General features: G+C 36.3%; 1 protein-coding gene across 2 annotated transcripts; it reads right to left on the bottom strand.

The window, feature by feature from the left end:
- Positions 1 to 5,475: 5,475 nt before the first annotated feature.
- On the bottom strand, positions 5,476 to 18,960 carry LOC144450165 (RNA polymerase II-associated factor 1 homolog). Of its 2 annotated transcripts, none has more exons than XM_078140743.1 (14): positions 18,789 to 18,960; positions 15,358 to 15,381; positions 14,707 to 14,921; positions 14,105 to 14,171; positions 13,481 to 13,582; positions 13,014 to 13,062; positions 12,350 to 12,406; positions 11,716 to 11,784; positions 11,292 to 11,395; positions 10,766 to 10,882; positions 10,000 to 10,125; positions 9,580 to 9,682; positions 7,392 to 7,575; positions 5,476 to 6,702 (listed from the first exon to the last, which is right to left on the bottom strand). In XM_078140743.1, the coding sequence occupies exons 1-14, from the start codon at positions 18,833 to 18,835 to the stop codon at positions 6,428 to 6,430; spliced, it is 1,539 nt and encodes a 512-aa protein (XP_077996869.1). In that variant the 5' UTR covers positions 18,836 to 18,960; the 3' UTR covers positions 5,476 to 6,427. The 2 variants fall into 2 exon arrangements, with proteins under 2 accessions (XP_077996869.1, XP_077996878.1); XM_078140752.1 differs by having other exon boundaries at positions 5,476 to 6,696.
- Positions 18,961 to 19,205: the final 245 nt, after the last annotated feature.

Here is a 19,205-nt window from a genome sequence, read left to right as displayed (position 1 = left end):
ATCAAGATTTATTGAAATTTGAAATATCGATAAGAACTGATGAATTTTTTCACCGATATTAAACCAATATGATGTTAAATATTGCAAATATTGAATAAATCTGAGAATCATCCGTAATAAATTGGTTTGCTAAAAATTTAGAAGAACATGTCACAGTTTTCCATAAGTTAACTGAACTTACGGTTGAGTAGAGATACATGTCATGGCATATCGTTTCTCGATGTGTAAGTGTATGTATGTGTGTGTGTGTGTGTGTGCATATGTGTGTGTGTGTGTGTGTGTGTGTGTGTGTGTGTGTGTGGGTGTGTGTGTGTGTGTGTATGTGTGTGTGTGTATGCATGTGTGTGTGTGTGCATTAAGTTGAGATAAATAACAGCAATACTGTAACAACCATGACCATGCCCATAGCAACTGTTCAAGATAAAGAACAACATATCGTAACAACCATGACCATGCCCATAGCAACTGTTAAAGATAAAGAACAACATATCGTAACAACCATGACCATGCCCATAGCAACTGTTCAAGATAAAGAGATAAAAGTGACATCTAGTGGCTTAGAGAGATGTGATCTGAGGTCACAAGACTCTGAAACTGCTTGACAGATTTGTGTAAATATTTTGGCCAGATATTCCTTTAAGTTTTGAGACTAAGAAGCATTCACATCCCCAGTATCCAATATCTTTTTTTAGTTCATTGTGATTTTTTGATCAAAAACTCAAAAAACTGAGACAGATTGGTACAATATTCGATAGGATGTTCTCAAGGGTGTCTGAAAATACATAGTCAGGACTGCAGACATTCCTAAAAATCAATAGAAACCTTGGCAACCATAATCATGTCCATAGCAACAGTTTAATTTCAGTGTTTTTGGCCAAATTTAGTACAATTATGGGTACACTCCAAATTTAGGAAATCCCTAGCAACCATGATAGTTATCACTACAGCAAGGTGAGTAATAGACAGGTTAAGTCAAGGGTTTTTATTGATTGATTTATTTGTGATGGTTTTTTTTCTGGATTTGCAACTGAAAAGACAGAAATCTCTTGACTGAGAAATCTCACATAATATAACTTTAATCAGATTTCACAGTCATGCAAGATTTCAGACTTTTTCCTCGCAAACTGATAAAAACATTACAAATAAATTTGATCAAAATCACAACTTGACCAGTGTAGGTGAGTAAATGCTTCTCAGACAGTATTGAGACATGGACTTGATTACTTTTAGTGTAATCAGTTGTGCTACAACACAATTGGCATTCTTTGAATTATGAACAACAAATATTTTTTATCTTGTTTTTGAGTTAAGTTTGATGTATATGACTACATTCTCTAACTCTAGGGGATATTGATAACACAAATTATCACATCATGCCATGCACTATGTATGGACTTGCACCATTGCACCTTGTAATGCAGCCATTAACAAACTATGAACACCTGCGTCATCAAACTAATAAATGTTCACATGTCTATCGTCAGGGTTGTTATTTTTCTTTCATAACAAATATCTTGCACATCATTATAATGTGTAATTTCTGTTCCTGGAGCAATTGCTCTGCCAGTTTGGTCTATATCACATTGCCAATAGTATATTTTGTACAACTGCTTTCTCCTTTCAAAGTTTGTTAGATTTCCAATGTTTCACAGCCGGGTTCACAATAATTATTATCAACCTGAAATTTAACAATTTTCTGTTTACAGCATTTTTACTCTTATATTTGAAATTAAATCTCAACAATTTGATACTTTGAATTCGTGACCACTGTATGAAACCTATGTACACCTCTCATTTAGTGACCACTGTGTGGAAACTATGTACACCTCTCATTTAGTGACCACTGTATGGAAACTATGTACATCTCTCATTTAGTGAACACTGTATGGAACCTATGTACACCTCTCATTTAGTGACTACTGTATGGAACCTATGTGCACCTCTCATTTAGTGACCACTGTATGGAACCTATGTACACCTCTCTATTAGTGACCACTGTATTGAACCTATGTACACCTCTCATTTAGTGACCACTGTATGGAAACTATGTACAGCACCTCTCATTTAGTGACCACTGTATGGAACCTATGTACACCTCTCATTTAGTGACCACTGTATGGAAACTATATATGTGCACCTCTCATTTAGTGACCACTGTATGGAACCTATGTACACCTCTCATTTAGTGACCACTGTGTGGAAACTATGTACACCTCTCATTTAGTGACCACTGTATGGGAACTATGTACACCTCTCATTTAGTGACCACTGTATGGAAACTATGTACACCTCTCATTTAGTGACCACTGTATGGAAACTATGTACACCTCTCATTTAGTGACCACTGTATGGAAACTATGTACACCTCTCATTTAGTGACCACTGTATGGAAACTATGTACAACTCTCATTTAGTGACCACTGTATGGAACCTATGTACACCTCTCATTTAGTGACCACTGTATGGAAACTATATGTGCACCTCTCATTTAGTGACCACTGTATGGAAACTATGTACACCTCTCATTTAGTGACCACTGTGTGGAAACTATGTACACCTCTCACTTAGTGACCACTGTATGGGAACTATGTACACCTCTCATTTAGTGACCACTGTATGGAAACTATGTACACCTCTCACTTAGTGACCACTGTATGGAACCTATGTACACCTCTCATTTAGTGACCACTGTATGGAAACTATGTACACCTCTCATTTAGTGACCACTGTATGGAAACTATGTACACCTCTCATTTAGTGACCACTGTATGGAAACTATATACAACTCTCATTTAGTGACCACTGTATGGAAACTATGTACACCTCTCATTTAGTGACCACTGTATGGAAACTATGTACAACTCTCATTTAGTGACCACTGTATGGAACCTATGTACAACTCTCATTTAGTGACCACTGTATGGAAACTATGTACAACTCTCATTTAGTGACCACTGTATGGAAACTATGTACACCTCTCATTTAGTGACCACTGTATGGAACCTATGTATACCTCTCATTTAGTGCAATTTTGTGTTGCAGTGTGATGAGAGATTATAAAAAACCGGTAGATATGTTAATTGGGATACCATTACCAGTCTTTCATCAAATACAGCTCTGTAACTTTCTATTTGAGATTGTAGCCAATTCTAGCAAGGAATATCTGGAAGTCGGCTTCATATTTTGAATTTAATCATGATTTTAATAATTAAAGTACTAGTACTATTTGAGTCATTAATATACCAATGAAATATCAATTATATATATAATTCATTTCATTTTCTACAAATCACGATTCACTCTCGGTGGGAGGGGGGCTTTTCTAAAAATGTTGGAGGGAAGGGGAGCAGAACATAAAAGGGTTTGTTACATATTATTGAAGTACTATTGTATGTGATATGAAACATATGTTTTATGATTATTTATATGTCAATTACAATCTGAAAATTAGCATAAATTAGCATGAATGCTCCATACTCAAACTACTTCATTATACACCTTTACAATCTAGTCTGAAATGTCAGAAATGTCAGCAGATTCCTGGGAGACCAATATCCAAAGATAAGGCAGACATGTAATAAAATACAGTCTAAAACCCAGGAGTGGCTGAATTTCAAATATATCAATCGATGGTATCAGTGGCTGCTATTTTACATCAATTTACATTTAGTAGTTTTCTTCCTGAAAGAAATTTGCAAGATTTAATCAGTTAAGTTACACAGCTGACCAAATTGACTGATGTTGGAATATTCTTTACACAGCTGTCACCCTCTACTTCCCTGCCAATCTACTAAAGTAGCCCTATCTATTGTTTGGCTTGTTATCTGCTGACTAGCTCCCATTCAACTAATCAATTCTCATGAGACCTATCAACATCATTATCATTTCACAGTAATCTCACTTTCATTTGTTGTTCATTATATACTTACTAATGGACAGCCATTAATTATACAGGTTGTGACTGTATACAAATATGTAGACTAATTCTACCAGCGGTACATCAAAAACATTTTTTTTAGAAAAATTGTTCAATCCTTGCATGATCCATAATAAATGATGACAAGAACTTTCAATAAAATATTGACATTTAATTGTTAGTTCCACTTACTCAGACTTCAGTGATAATGAGAGTTATTTTTGTACTCGCTATAACCAATGTATATTTCAAAGAAACTGACAGTAAATTTGTCTCAGTGCACTCTTATCTTTTTGATTGCTTTATTAGTATTGCCAACCACATAGACAAGTGATGACAATATTGGCCAAAATGTTTTACTGTTATCTTCACTGCTACAGTGGCACCAAGCTGTCTTTAACCATGTCCCATAGGAGAAATGTTTTCATGACTTGGTTCACAGAGTGGCCAGGTACTACATGCAAGAACAGTTATTTACTTCCTTACTTACTCAAGTAGAAAATATGTCATATATATGTGCCTCATCCATTACATATTTCTATGAAAAAAAAAAAATAAAAAAAAAAGTCTTTCATAAATTTACATACTTGTTTGTCTTCAGACCAAAAACAGAAAGTTTAATTTCCCCAGCTTTTCACTGCAATTTAGTTTGATTGAAGTGAAACCTCAACATATTTCATCCAAGCCATTGATAGTGATATCTGTAAACTGACAAGATCAATGTAGGGCTCATAAAGACAATGCTTATAATTTTGGTGATATAATATTCTTATTTTCTACAGGATCAGTAATCATCCAGTGATCAAACCCTGAATTCATAAACCTCATAAATCCAACCATTTATCATGAAAACATGTTTTGACAGGTTTATATGTGGATTTTGAAGTTGTATGCTCTACTAATTCTGAATGTAAAACAGTGCTTATAATTAGATGTTATTCCCCAATATTTTTCTTCATTCAGCCAAGGAAAATACGAATGACCGAAGGGACATTTGTTACTACTTGTCTAGCAACTCGTAGTGATAAGGTCACGAATATTTTCTTGCTGAATAAAGAAAAATATTGGCAAACATAATTATACCACCATCAGTAATATCTAGCAAAATCAGGGAAAGTAATGGCAATTTCTGAACGTTTTGACTCATATTTCAAACACAGCAGAACCAGTGATGTAGAAATGCATGGTCATGATGTAGATTGACCAGAGTATATATTCCATATTTTTTGTCATGATGTAGATTGACCAGAGTATATATTCCATATTTTTTGTGATGATGTAGACTGATCAGAGTATATATTCCATATTTTTTGTCATGATTTAGATTGATCAGAATATATATTCCATATTTTTTGTTCAACTTGGCTCATGCATGGTGTAATAAATCTTGTATGACTCATTGTCATCCTTTGACTTCAATATGTGTTGTTGTGTATGGGTTATACAGGAGTACCAGCCACAACAAATCTTTTCATAGTCCAACCATCCAAACCACTCAAATCACAAGAGTATGAAAATATTTTCCTCAAAAGTTATTTATTTTAAGTTTTGAATGACAAATCTTTGGACAACAAAAGAAAATTTAGAAAGTAAGAAACTTTGTACAGATCATACACCATTCTACGACAAATCTAACATTCATAAAGTACTACGTAACACCGGCAGTATATATATATTATGTTGTTTGAAAACATATACACATTTCTGTTAATCAAAATGATTACAATTTACTGATATGAGACAAATACTGAAGTCTTCCCTATGTGAATTTGACTGTAAGATTCAGCTTATAGAAATATGGTAAACTGTTACAGCAATGTATATGATAAATGTGTCCTATATATTACCTACCGGAAGAGTATACTTTCACCATCTTACACTGTGATTCTCCCCAGGATTATTAGTCTTCAAACAGTGTTTTCATGTATGCCAAGTGTCATCATTTAAAAGGACAATATCTATTTCTGTTCACCTTAATCAGTAACAGACTATGGGGAGAACTGTATACCACACAATGAACATAAAATAAATTATATTTGTAACTTCCAATGGTGACACATCAGTTTCTCTAATGTCATGTATTCTTGGCAATGGAATGCAAACTGTGAACCTTAGCATAACTACAGACAATTTGAATCAGAATTTGTACATGCAATATGAATCTGAATATGAATGCGTAAATAAATCTTCCATCTACATCAGAATCAGAATCAGAATCTGAATCCAAATTTCCATCAAAGTTGGTAACTAACATGCCAGATTTACTACTGGCTGTGGTGTACTGTGTAGACAGCACTCACAGCAGTTTCATCACATGTAAACAGGATCAGTTTTGATACATGTAGTTTATGGAATTAAAAATCACCATTCGGTTGACAGTATTATCTTTAAAAATATTCCATAATACTGAGTGTACTGGAATCACGAATGAACTATGAAGTTCTTACAGTATATATGTTTTACATTTAATCACTCTCTTCAGAACCACACTGTCATAAATATGTTTTACATTCAATCGCTATCCTCGGATTCACTCTTGGCATCTCCATCATCATCTTCACTTTCACTAGCACTTCCAAAGATTTCTTCTTCATTTCTTCTTTCCTCTTCACTTTCACTATCACTCTCACCACTACTACTACTACTACTACTGCTACTACTTTCACCCTTCTCACTTCCACTGCCTTCTTCATTCTCATTCTCACTGCCAGCTTCATTGGCCTCTTGACCACTTTCTCTTTCTTCCTCTGCTCCAGACCCTTCCTTTTCACTTCCACTTTCTGCAACTGGTGTTCAAGTAATAGAAGGAAAACAATTGTTACTTATTGCTGGTATAAATGTTGATGCACAAATAAATACGTTTGAGAGGTTCATAATACTTGGTTTGTACTGAAGGCATACATGAATGTGCTATATTTGACAGATAAAAAAGACGAGCAAACCTCTAAAAACTGACTTTCATTTTGTTATGTATTACTTTATTTATTTTATGTTTTGTTTCTTCTCCAAGTGTGAAGTAATCTTGACTAAGCAATAAATATTCTCTATATACATCCATTTTCATCCTTCAGAATTAAAAAACAAATTTAGAATTGTACAGTAGAAACAACAAGATTTTTACTTGTTTGTTTTATCCCAGCATGCAAATGGATTTCAACATTTCTTATTGTAATTACTCTTCATATATTAGGCTGGAATTAGAGGATACAATGCAAAAAAAGTTGAACTATGGCGTTTATGTAGTGTGCATCACATATTTCTGTAGAATATGTACAACACATCTCATAGGTTTACTTCCAGTCTCAGCATGATAGAATTATTGACAAAGACAACATAGATGGATTAACAATGCTGCTTAGCAGACCTGAAAACTGCTAAGTTCATTTAATCATCTATATTGCTTTTTGTCAGACTCAAGTACTTAGATGGTGTTAAAAACTTAGTTTTATCCTATCAAACAATCCCTCTTATTTACCTTCATTCTCATCACTAGCATTCTCCTTCTCCTCCTCTTCTGCCTCCTCCTCCTCCTCCTCTTTTCCTTCCTTCTCCTCATCTTCAGCTGCCGCTTCTTCCTCCATCCCTTCTTCCTCCTCCTCCTCTGCCTCTGGTTCTTCTTCTTCTTGTACAGCTGGTTCTAACTGAGTAAGTCTTGCATCCTGATGAGGAAATAGATACAATAGAGACATGATGATAGTATAGTGGTCAATGAGGTACATAACTGTTTAAACTGTGGTCAATGAGGTACTCTGGTAAGTATCTGTGTACACTGTGGTCAATGAGGTACTCTGGTAAGTATCTGTTTACACTGGTCAATGAGGTACTCTGGTAAGTATCTGTGTACACTGTGGGCAATGAGGTACTCTGGTAAGTATCTGTTTACACTGTGGGCAATGAGGTACTCTGGTAAGTATCTGTTTACACTGTGGGCAATGAGGTACTCTGGTAAGTATCTGTTTACACTGTGGGCAATGAGGTACTCTGGTAAGTATCTGTGTACACTGGTCAATGAGGTACTCTGGTAAGTGTCTGTTTACACTGGTCAATGAGGTACTCTGGTAAGTGTCTGTTTACACTGGTCAATGAGGTACTCTGGTAAGTGTCTGTTTAAACTGGTCAATAAGGTACTCCGGTAAGTATCTGTTTACACTGGTCAATGAGGTACTCCGGTAAGTATCTGTTTACACTGGTCAATGAGGTACTCTGGTAAGTGTCTGTTTACACTGGTCAATGAGGTACTCCGGTAAGTATCTGTTTACACTGGTCAATGAGGTACTCTGGTAAGTGTCTGTTTACACTGGTCAATGAGGTACTCTGGTAAGTATCTGTTTACACTGTGGGCAATGAGGTACTCCGGTAAGTATCTGTGTACACTGTGGGCAATGAGGTACTCCGGTAAGTATCTGTGTACACTGTGGGCAATGAGGTACTCTGGTAAGTATCTGTTTACACTGGTCAATGAGGTACTCTGGTAAGTATCTGTGTACACTGTGGGCAATGAGGTACTCTGGTAAGTGTCTGTTTACACTGGGGCAATGATGTACTTTGGTAAGTATCTGTGTACACTGTGGGCAATGAGGTACTCTGGTAAGTATCTGTTTACACTGTGGGCAATGATGTACTCTGGTAAGTATCTGTTTACACTGTGGGCAATGAGGTACTCTGGTAAGTATCTGTTTACACTGGTCAATGAGGTACTCTGGTAAGTATCTGTGTACACTGTGGGCAATGATGTACTTTGGTAAGTATCTGTGTACACTGTGGGCAATGAGGTACTCCGGTAAGTATCTGTTTACACTGTGGGCAATGATGTACTCTGGTAAGTATCTGTTTACACTGTGGTCAATGATGTACTCTGGTAAGTATCTGTTTACACTGTGGTCAATGATGTACTCTGGTAAGTATCTGTTTACACTGGTCAATGAGGTACTCTGGTAAGTATCTGTTTACACTGTGGGCAATGAGGTACTCTGGTAAGTATCTGTTTACACTGGTCAATGAGGTACTCTGGTAAGTGTCTGTTTACACTGGTCAATGAGGTACTCTGGTAAGTGTCTGTTTACACTGGTCAATAAGGTACTCTGGTAAGTATCTGTTTACACTGGTCAATGAGGTACTCCGGTAAGTATCTGTTTACACTGGTCAATGAGGTACTCTGGTAAGTGTCTGTTTACACTGGTCAATGAGGTACTCTGGTAAGTGTCTGTTTACACTGGTCAATGAGGTACTCTGGTAAGTATCTGTTTACACTGGTCAATGAGGTACTCTGGTAAGTGTCTGTTTACACTGTGGGCAATGAGGTACTCTGGTAAGTATCTGTGTACACTGTGGGCAATGAGGTACTCTGGTAAGTATCTGTTTACACTGTGGGCAATGAGGTACTCCGGTAAGTATCTGTGTACACTGTGGGCAATGAGGTACTCTGGTAAGTATCTGTTTACACTGTGGGCAATGAGGTACTCTGGTAAGTATCTGTTTACACTGGGGCAATGATGTACTCTGGTAAGTGTCTGTTTACAGTGTGGGCAATGAGGTACTCTGGTAAGTATCTGTTTACACTGTTGGTAATGAGTAACTGGTAAGTATCTGTTTACACTGTGGGTAATGAGTAACTCTGCATATCAATTGTCACAGTTGGTAGATGATTAGCAGGCATTACTCACCTGTTGACCTGTTTCCTGTTCACTCAAATCACGATGTTTGACCACAAGCAATGAATTACTTGCAACTACTGTACCCTTTGCTCTTCTCTTGCTGAGTCGTACTCTGTTACAAAAGGGATGACAAAGAATATGTTGGAAAAGAAAACAATAGGTTCTTGCAAATTCTGCCACATGAGGGCGCACTTATTAAAATGTGACAAATACATTCTGTACTTCTTAAAAACAATTTCTTTCACACATGATTTTAAAATTTCTAAATAAATATGAAGTAAAAATAATTTTTAAATTTACCCAACACTAAAATTTGCATATGAACGTTGTCAAATTATACATAGCTGACATGTAAATGACATATACAAATATGGTATAATTAATATTCTGACAGAAAAGTGGACAGCTAATACATATAGTCAGTCTTACCTTGTTTCTAATTCATTGTAATACACACCATCAGGTCTGATCACAAAGAAGTAATTTTCTTCATAACCTTTGGTTGCTTTATTTTTCACATTCCAATTGTATTCCCGGACCATCTTGTACTCGTACCTATGATGAAAGCAATCATGTAGTGTATTAGAGCCAGTTATTTCCTGTCTGGGCCAAGTCTCACTCGTCTTGCCATATATTGATACATATATGGGACATATTACATCTAAATATAACTATACATACTGTATTGTACAGTTATGAGAACTATCAAAGCTCACTACAGACATTACATCAATACTAGTACATAGACACTTGGCAGACAAACACAGAGATAAACTCACTAATGTATAAACCTATAGACTGGTGATTTTGCAATGTACCCTGAAAACATGTAACATAATGAGATAAATACATGGGCATACTCATACTTATACAGAACAATGCCTTGGCCACACTGGGAGATACAAATAAATGTACCTGCTGGCTCAATTTATATTACTGTAATGTAACACACACACACAGACAAAGCCATACACACAAAGAACATTTAAAACACACAGAGGACACAAGCACATGAATGCACATATCCACACACACACACACACACACACACACACACACACACACACACACCATTGGTCACATGCATATGCACACAAATACACACAGGACACATGCATACAATCAACACAATCATGATACATTAGACACACACTTTACCATACACATACTCTGTAACTTGGAGAGTTCAACTTACTCTTCCTCTGGCATATACTCTATATCCTCTTCAAAGTCTCTCTTCCTCTTCCTCTTAGTCTCATCATTTGGTAAGAAATAACCCACAAACTGTTCCCCACTTTCATCCACCATACCCCTGAAAACAAACAGTGATTACAACATCATGGTATTAGTAACACTGCAGCAAGTGACTGTATCAGTTATCTCTATGTCCAGTGGTAAAACTTGAAAGTGAATGCTTTTTGGATATATAGTTATAAATGAGCATGAAACCACCTTTACACCCTGGAGTTGTACACACAATGACTATTTTATAAATAAAATCACTACCAATACATATCAAAATTTATGTAAATAATGCAGTAACATTTACCAGTAAAAGGTATATCAACAGAGAAGACCATGCACAAAAAAAAATCCACTCTGCACTCTGCAGTTTGATGATTGGCCAACAGGCTAAGTCACATGACAATCATGTGATTCAGAACAGACCAGAAGATCTATTGAAATCTTGACAAAATCATCTAACAAGGACAAGGACATACCTAATCATTGCTTGTGACATTTCTTCTAGCTGATGGTGAACAGACTTATCCTTGACTGCTGGGTCATTGTCAAAAATAACCTGAGCACATGGATGGATCCAGTTCTACAGATAAAACATTGATGTTCAGAGTTATGATGTTATGAGTCAATATTTTTGAATACCTTTCTTTGGTCAGCTACATGTGAGAAATATATTTGACACAATGAGAAAGCCAATATCCCTCATGCATTCCTATCTGGCAGAGGACAATATTGGGAAATGATATTATCAGAACTTGTGCAGATATAATTTCTAAAATTTGATAGAACATTGTGATGATCTTAATATTTTAGTATACTCTTCTGATGATGTGAATACAACAAGGTCTATATTTCCTCTTGAGAATCTGATTTTGACAAATTTTCTGCGAGTACTGTACTTACGTCAAAGTCTGGGAATACTGGGAATGTTTCAACTGGTGTCACATTAGGTTTACTGTAATGTTGTAGAATCTAAGAATTAAAATAAAATGAAAAGTAAAATATATAAATTAGTTGATCAGAATAACTACGGTAGCACTCCAGGTTACACACAGAAAAAAACTAACATCAGGTGTATCAGAATGTAACATTAGGAGCAACATAGAAAGCATGTTTTCAAGAGACCTCATGTAGTGTATGTAGGTGTTCTTTATTGGGACTGCTGCAAGCAAGTTTCTGGACACCTTCCTATTTCTATGCCAAAAGCAAACCACCTAATTCCTACCTTAAGTAGCAATATTTAGTAAGTGTTTTATGAAAGTGTAAACAGGGATACAGTTGATAGAAGTATTGTGTGTCTCTTGTAAAGTAAGAAACCCCTAAATATGTGTGACCACAGTTTACATCAACTGTCCAAAAATAGGTTGTTATTCCATGTTGAATTTCACAAATTGCTTACAAAACATTACACATAATTTTAATTACTGGGTTGAGTATGAAACAACTATCAATAGAACTGATGTACATCAACAAAAAATATTTTACATTAAAGTTTATCCTTACTATACAGGAAATGAAAACTTTAAAAGTAACTCACAGGTTCTTTGGCCAAATCAAAAGTCTTTTCAATGGCAGCTATCTGGCTGTCACGATCCTGAAAGTGGGAGTAGGGAAAATGTTAGATTCAAGTTAAACTTGTCGAAATGCATGTCATATATCCAATCACCTATCTAAAATTAGTTTGGTATGGTGTGCTATGGGAATTTAATATGGAAGTGTTTTTATCTAACTTGTTCTTGGAAAATACCAAGCAACATCTAGTATAGCAAAATGTGACTTATTTGGCAATTATTGATGGCATTTCCTATACACTCTGATAAATTTGTAGTATAAATCTTTTTGTACAAAGACTTTCAATCAATTCTTGAAATAGCAAAATACGATCCGAGAAGAGTGAGTGCCAGAACTCTTTCTTTGAACAGTGTCATTACAATACCCAAATCACAAAGCTGAGTGTTATTACAATACCCAAATCACAAAGCTGAGTGTTATTACAATACCCAAATCACAAAGCTGAGTGTTATTACAATACCCAAATCACAAAGCTGAGTGTTATTACAATACCCAAATCACAAAGCTGAGTGTTATTACAATACCCAAATCACAAAGCTGAATGTTATTACAATACCCAAATCACAAAGTTGAGTGTTATTACAATACCCAAATCACAAAGTTGAGTGTAATACATGTAGATATCTCACCCTGTAAAGATCTTCATCTGCAAATTGTTTCCGTAAACTAGCGCCAACTCTGTAACATATGGATAGATACATATCATGAAGTGTACTGTACTACACTTACAGATAGATACATAACATGAAGTGTACACTTACAGATTACCTGACAATCAGTTCAAAACTATTCTGACCGCTGCACACCATGTTTCAAAGAGATAAGCTAGCATCCCAACCCCCTCATTTAAAGAAATCACTCATTATGGATTATTCTTAGTGCTTCAATGGCAAATTTTTCTTCTATATATATGAAATCAATTAATGGTAATGACTTGAGGTCTGTAAGTTAGAAGCAATTACAAATAGTAGAACTGAATAGCACCATTATGTACAGGTATATATATATTATCCAAAATGACTGCGAGTTGACCTGGAACTCATTAATACTGTGGGGTGTATATGTTGTCATTGATTCATAGTAGTGTCTCACTTACTTTGTTTCTGCTTTCTCACTGCTGTGTGTAAATCTATTGTACTCTGTTGAGATGTATTCAGTTTTCCTGAGCCAGGATACAGTCTTTGCATGTTGTCTTGACCTGAAACAAAAGACCATGAGTCAAGACTTATTGATATCACTCACTCTGGACACTGAATGCCAGAAGGGTCCTTTTAGGACGGCTTTTTTATGTGGGCATACTTTTCCTTAGGTTTGGCAACACCAGTAATAGAAAGAAGGAATTCAGGTAAATAGTTTCCACACAGTGTACTGTTATGTTAATTTGTACCATAACTTTGTTGGGAATTAAAATATCTTGAGAACCTAGTAGAGTTGACAAACTTTAATATTGCTCTGCACAAAGCCACTCAACAAACTTCAAATTTCCAAATTTCCACTTACATCAACACACAGCTAGTCATGTAGCAAATTTTACTTATGATCAGCTTTACAAAATGAGTCAGTGGAACAGATCAATAGAATTATGGAGCTTTGATACGTTTGTCATGCCAAACAGTTTATTATCTGCCGGTAATTATAAGACTATAGCTTGACTTCTTTCATAACTTCCTCACAGAACATCAAAATTCATGTAAAATCATCATATAATACTACATAATACCTTTTTGAATCTCCTGGTGTTGAAATTTCTTCCTCTAAAAGTTTTTCATCTGCTGGATCAAGGACAGCTACAACATAAAACATACAAAGTTAGAGCAGATGGGACATGGGAAACATTACGGCATCTTCTAAATTTATCACCACTTTTCAAAACACTGACTAGACTTGCCATTTCTCACTGTAAAAATACAATTCTTTCATCTCATCTTCTAAGTCCTAGGCATTCATGTCATATGCAACTAGCACACTTTTCTGCACATGCCCACACATTTTGAAAACTTCTTGTGTCATAAACCAACGAGTAGTAAATGGTCAATAAACAGATATAATTCTACAAAATGTGACATTCAAGTTGAGTTGCTAATTGAGAAGAGGGATATTTTCAATAGCAGGTTTCCTTACATGACATGTTGAACTACATAGCTAAGAGATTGGGCTATCAGGCTTGGAAATACTGTTTGGCCAGAATATTCTGAGTCAAAGAATACTGCCCAGCCAGATAGTGTAGTAAAGTCTTTGTGCTATGAAATACTTGAATCTCAAGAGTTTTTATGTTGCAGCAGTTCTGCTGTGATGATATGAATGTAGTGTTTGCAGACTTACCATTTGGATCTATCATATATGTCAGTGGATTAATCAGATCTATAGTCACTCCTAGATCATGTTCTGTTAATAATTCATGTTTGTAGGCTCTTTCCAGTGATGTGGCGTTGTACTGTACAAAACGGTTTGGTTCAAAAGGATATGTGATAAATTTTGGATCAAAGGGAATATCTGGCAGGTTGTTACAATACTTCACTCGACATACCAAATCAGATCTGAAATATGAACATTTAGGATCAAATGTAAAATGGAACAGAACACTGATGTAACCAAGAGATAGTATACTTTTTTTCAAATTTGCTCTAAATATTACACATATGTGTGTTCCTGATCAATTAAAGTGTATATCAGTCTTCTGAATACCTACATACAAAGTTGGTACAAAAGATTTGATGTAACATTCTCAAAATACATCATGTCAGATTATTCTCATCTTCAATCAGCAAAGTTGATGAGTTACTCAAGTAATGTCTTTGATCTTAGACATACTCTTCTCAGTTAGTGCAAAAGCATATTCTGTATTTCATTAATGTTTTAATATCTAAGACAGACACAATGTATGGATACATAAATAAATATGACTTTTCATTTCTCATTTCATCAATATTTCAATTCTTTACTTATATCATCGATATGAGTATCATGTCTTACCTTGCTGGACCTGTTAATCTGGACCTACCGTACAGAAGTAAGAAAAAAATCACAATTCAGTTCAAGAAGTGAGTAAAAATACAGTATCAATTTTACACCCAATGAACTTGAAAGCTAATTTTAAAAATGTCAACTTTATGATTGCCATAAATTACATTATAATTTTTTATTACATGTTTCTTACTTCACCTAAATATTAATTTTAAAAAAAGAGTGTGCACATATTTAAACAAATTATTTTTGTTTGTATGTTTTTGCTTGTCATGATTTTTAATATGTCTAAACTGTATTTATTTGTCTTCATTCTTTCATTCTATTTTTGTATGGCAACCGTAAAACGGTGCACGTCCAACTCGGCCCATTTCCAACTCGGCCCACCAACTCGGCCCACCGTCTACCAACTCGGCCCACCAACTCGGCCCACCGTCTGCCAACTCGGCCCACCAACTCGGCCCACTCTCTGCCAACTCGGCCCACTCTCTGCCAACTTGACTATAGATATTTTGTCCCCTATTCGTCAATTCGTAAATACTAAGTAGTCAAGATGTACAACTCGATGTGATTGTAACTTCAAAACCGAAACACTTTGAAATAAACGATTGCGTTTATTACTAACGTATCGCCCACTTCGACACGACATGCACTCTAAAATGGGTTGATCTTTTTTTTATTAATCGTTGGGAAGACGACTGTTGAAATTAAAGTATTTCGTGAAACTTGGCCTGTCCATGGAAGTACAAGGCGCTTTTACTTCCATGGTTTGTTGGAACTATTAAAAGTTAGCAACGATCGACACGCGTAGGCTGTTATAGCAGACCCCCGTATCGGGTAGCTACATGTTGAATGAGAAACGATCAAGCGTAGTGTGTCAGATTATTTTGGAATTATGTTGTTTCGGTTTGTTTGATGGAGACATTTCAATATGCTTTTATCTCGTAGAAAATAAATAAAGGTTTATAACTATTCATATAACATTGGTGGTAAAGTTAATTTATTTTTTCTTTAAAGTGTCAAGTTGTTGAATAACTTTGACCATTTGCAAATGGTGTCAAAAGGCAAACGAACTGTCCGGTGTGCCGACTAATCTACGGATGATTGACAGGCTTCGGTCGAGTCATCTGTATGCATTAAAATAAACTGACACAATTTCAATATAAAATTAACACCCCCCCCCCCGCCATACTAAATGAACTTTGTTGTTCTCGTTTTTTTCAGACAATGAAATATTGATCTTTTCCCTTATGTATTGAACAATCTTGACAAATTGACGGCGGATCGAACCGGATCCGAATAAGAAATGCGGCAACCTATTAAAACGCCAATAACTTGTTCGTAGGAAGTCAATTTTAAACATAAAAAAAACTTTTAATACCATATGTATGATATTCGTCCACTTTCCGTTCTTTCTCTCGATAATAGTTTGTGAAAACTGAAAAGTCTGCCCATTTCAAATTTTTGATCATCACTTGAAAATACAGTACTAGTATATCGTTTTATGAAGGCGTTTGACAACTGGCACTTAACACCTACTCAATTAGCGTCGCTCATCGTCCTCTCAATTACACAAATAAACAGGAAATGTAGACACCTCCCTGTACCACAGACAAGAAAATCCCGTGACTGAAAACACTACTATTACATTTATTTCCGTTCCCAAATAACAATATAACAGTGTAGTTTTTTGGTTGAATATCAGTATTGTGATCAGTTACAAGATAATTCATCTCAGCATATTAGATGAAAAGGTAGTACGGTGTAGTACATTTCGGAAGGTCAATGGTATCTTACAGTCAATTCATAAAAGATTTCATGACACACATGTACCACATCCTGTAAACAGCGCGACACGCCTATCCCCGGCAGAAAGGGGGCATGGAACTAGACTACCCCGGAACCACGCCTCCAAACCCGTAAGCAGTTGTGATCAGTCACATATCTCAGGAGCACCACCAGCGAAAAATCATGTAAATTTCGATCTCTCATAGTGATGTTCGGGTGAGCCCGTGTCGGGGCATGGATGTATTAGTAAGATAATACATCCATGATTAGGGAGAGTTGAAAAAAGGGGCGAGTCAAATCGCGTTAATATCAGTGGTGTGAACGGTGCGTCAAACGGACACGTTGTTATATTGAAATACATGTAGATAGGTAATGGTAGCCCGTCCTGCCGACGGTGAATGGGTCTACGTTACTGTACCCTCAACACCGAAGGGACGACAAACTGTATGCAAGCGCGACTAGGAAATGGCATGCATCGTGTATAGTGAACACAGAATTAATGTTTTCCTGTTTCATTTGATCGATATAAGTCCTGTGTTCCTCAACCCCTTCAGTAAATTCATGCGATCTACATTGTATATGTACTAGTATGTCAATCCATAGTGTCTTTACAAGTAGTAGTAGTATACCGATGTCGGTGCTTGGAGCAAAGGATTTTTTCTCTGATTATATGAATATTACTAGTATTTGATATTATCACGTCATCGACTCAAGACCTTGGCTTTAAATGACACAAACATTTTCGTCATGACGTGCGTGGGCCGAGTTGGCATGTAAATGGGCCGAGTTGGCATGTGAATGGGCCGAGTTGGCATGTAAATGGGCCGAGTTGGCATGTGAATGGGCCGAGTTGGCAATAACGTGGGCCGAGTTGGCGATGGGACGAGTTGGCAATGGGCCGAGTTGGTCCTACCCCCCGTAAAACAGCTTCCATAGCTGGTTTTGTGTTGAATTACATCATGATTACATGTAGTATGCAATTTTGACTCAAGATTATGTATAGCTCATGAACAAACATTGATGAACTTAGTAATTAGCATTGGTTCATATCAGCATATGATATGGATTATAATTTTACTAAAACGTTGTACATTGTGTTCCTTAATCTACACACACACACACACACACACACACACACACACACACACAGACAGACAGACACAGATACACACACACACAGATACACACACACACAGACACACACACAGATATACACACACACACACAGAGACACACACACATACACACACAGATATACACACACACACACGCGCGCGCGCGCACGCACGCACGCATACAAAGCTACACATACTTAAAAACACAGAGGAAGTGTAAAGTAAACGTTTCATTTTCAGAAATCTACCTATTGTATTAAATCATCCACCCTCAGTGCAGAGGAGCCTGTCTATGATTAAAATAAATGAAACTAAAACAATGTGTACAACTACATGCATGTACATTTACAATAAGACACTCGAGATGGCGCTATTTATGGCGTGCATGGCGTGCGTGTGTCCGTGACTCGATTCTCACTTTTGTGTGAAGTGTAAAGTACATCCATACAAGTAGGGTTTTAAGATGAGACTTCGCCGAATGACACACATCATGTAAAACTTAAAAGTAAAAGTCGAAAAACGGTACACGGTACTTACTTCCGATCACGATCACTTCTATCGCCGCTTTGTATTGTTGGCGGCATGTTTCTTCCGATGATCGCTACCTAGTAAATAGCGCAGATAGCTGGTTTGTTGGTATAATTTGTCTGAAGGCTACGTTTTCCGCAAAAATAAGAACCGAAAACAACACAGCGTGTACGATGCGCAATCTCAATATGGCGACTCTCACTTGAACTATGACCTTCGGACCTTTTAGGATATTCAATGTTGTCTCGTAGACTGACTTCTGGTCTGCTGAATCAGCGAGAAAACAACCTTTTTGAAATGTTTATGAAGGAAAGGGAGACTTTCTTTCAAATATCTAACAAAAAAACGATTTTAATGAGCCAGAGTAATGAGCCAAGTCCCCGAAACTAAACTTAGCTGACCAGGGCTCCTTAGCATAGTAAAGAT

Source organism: Glandiceps talaboti, chromosome 2 (assembly GCF_964340395.1).
Source record: "Glandiceps talaboti chromosome 2, keGlaTala1.1, whole genome shotgun sequence".
NCBI classification, from domain to species: domain Eukaryota; kingdom Metazoa; phylum Hemichordata; class Enteropneusta; family Spengelidae; genus Glandiceps; species Glandiceps talaboti.
This window is presented reverse-complemented; position numbering and strand designations above follow the sequence as displayed.

What these genes read in the sequence shown, in the direction of transcription:
- LOC144450165 (XM_078140743.1), bottom strand. Translation starts at nt 18,835, where the DNA reads ATGCCGCCAACAATACAAAGCGGCGATAGAAGTGATCGTGATCGGAA. An exon ending in GAGTATATGCCAGAGGAAGA is followed by an intron (nt 10,126 to 10,765) that starts GTAAGTTGAACT and finishes CTTTCATCATAG; the next exon opens with GTACGAGTACAAGATGGTCC. An exon ending in TGCTAGTGATGAGAATGAAG is followed by an intron (nt 6,703 to 7,391) that starts GTAAATAAGAGG and finishes CTTGAACACCAG; the next exon opens with TTGCAGAAAGTGGAAGTGAA.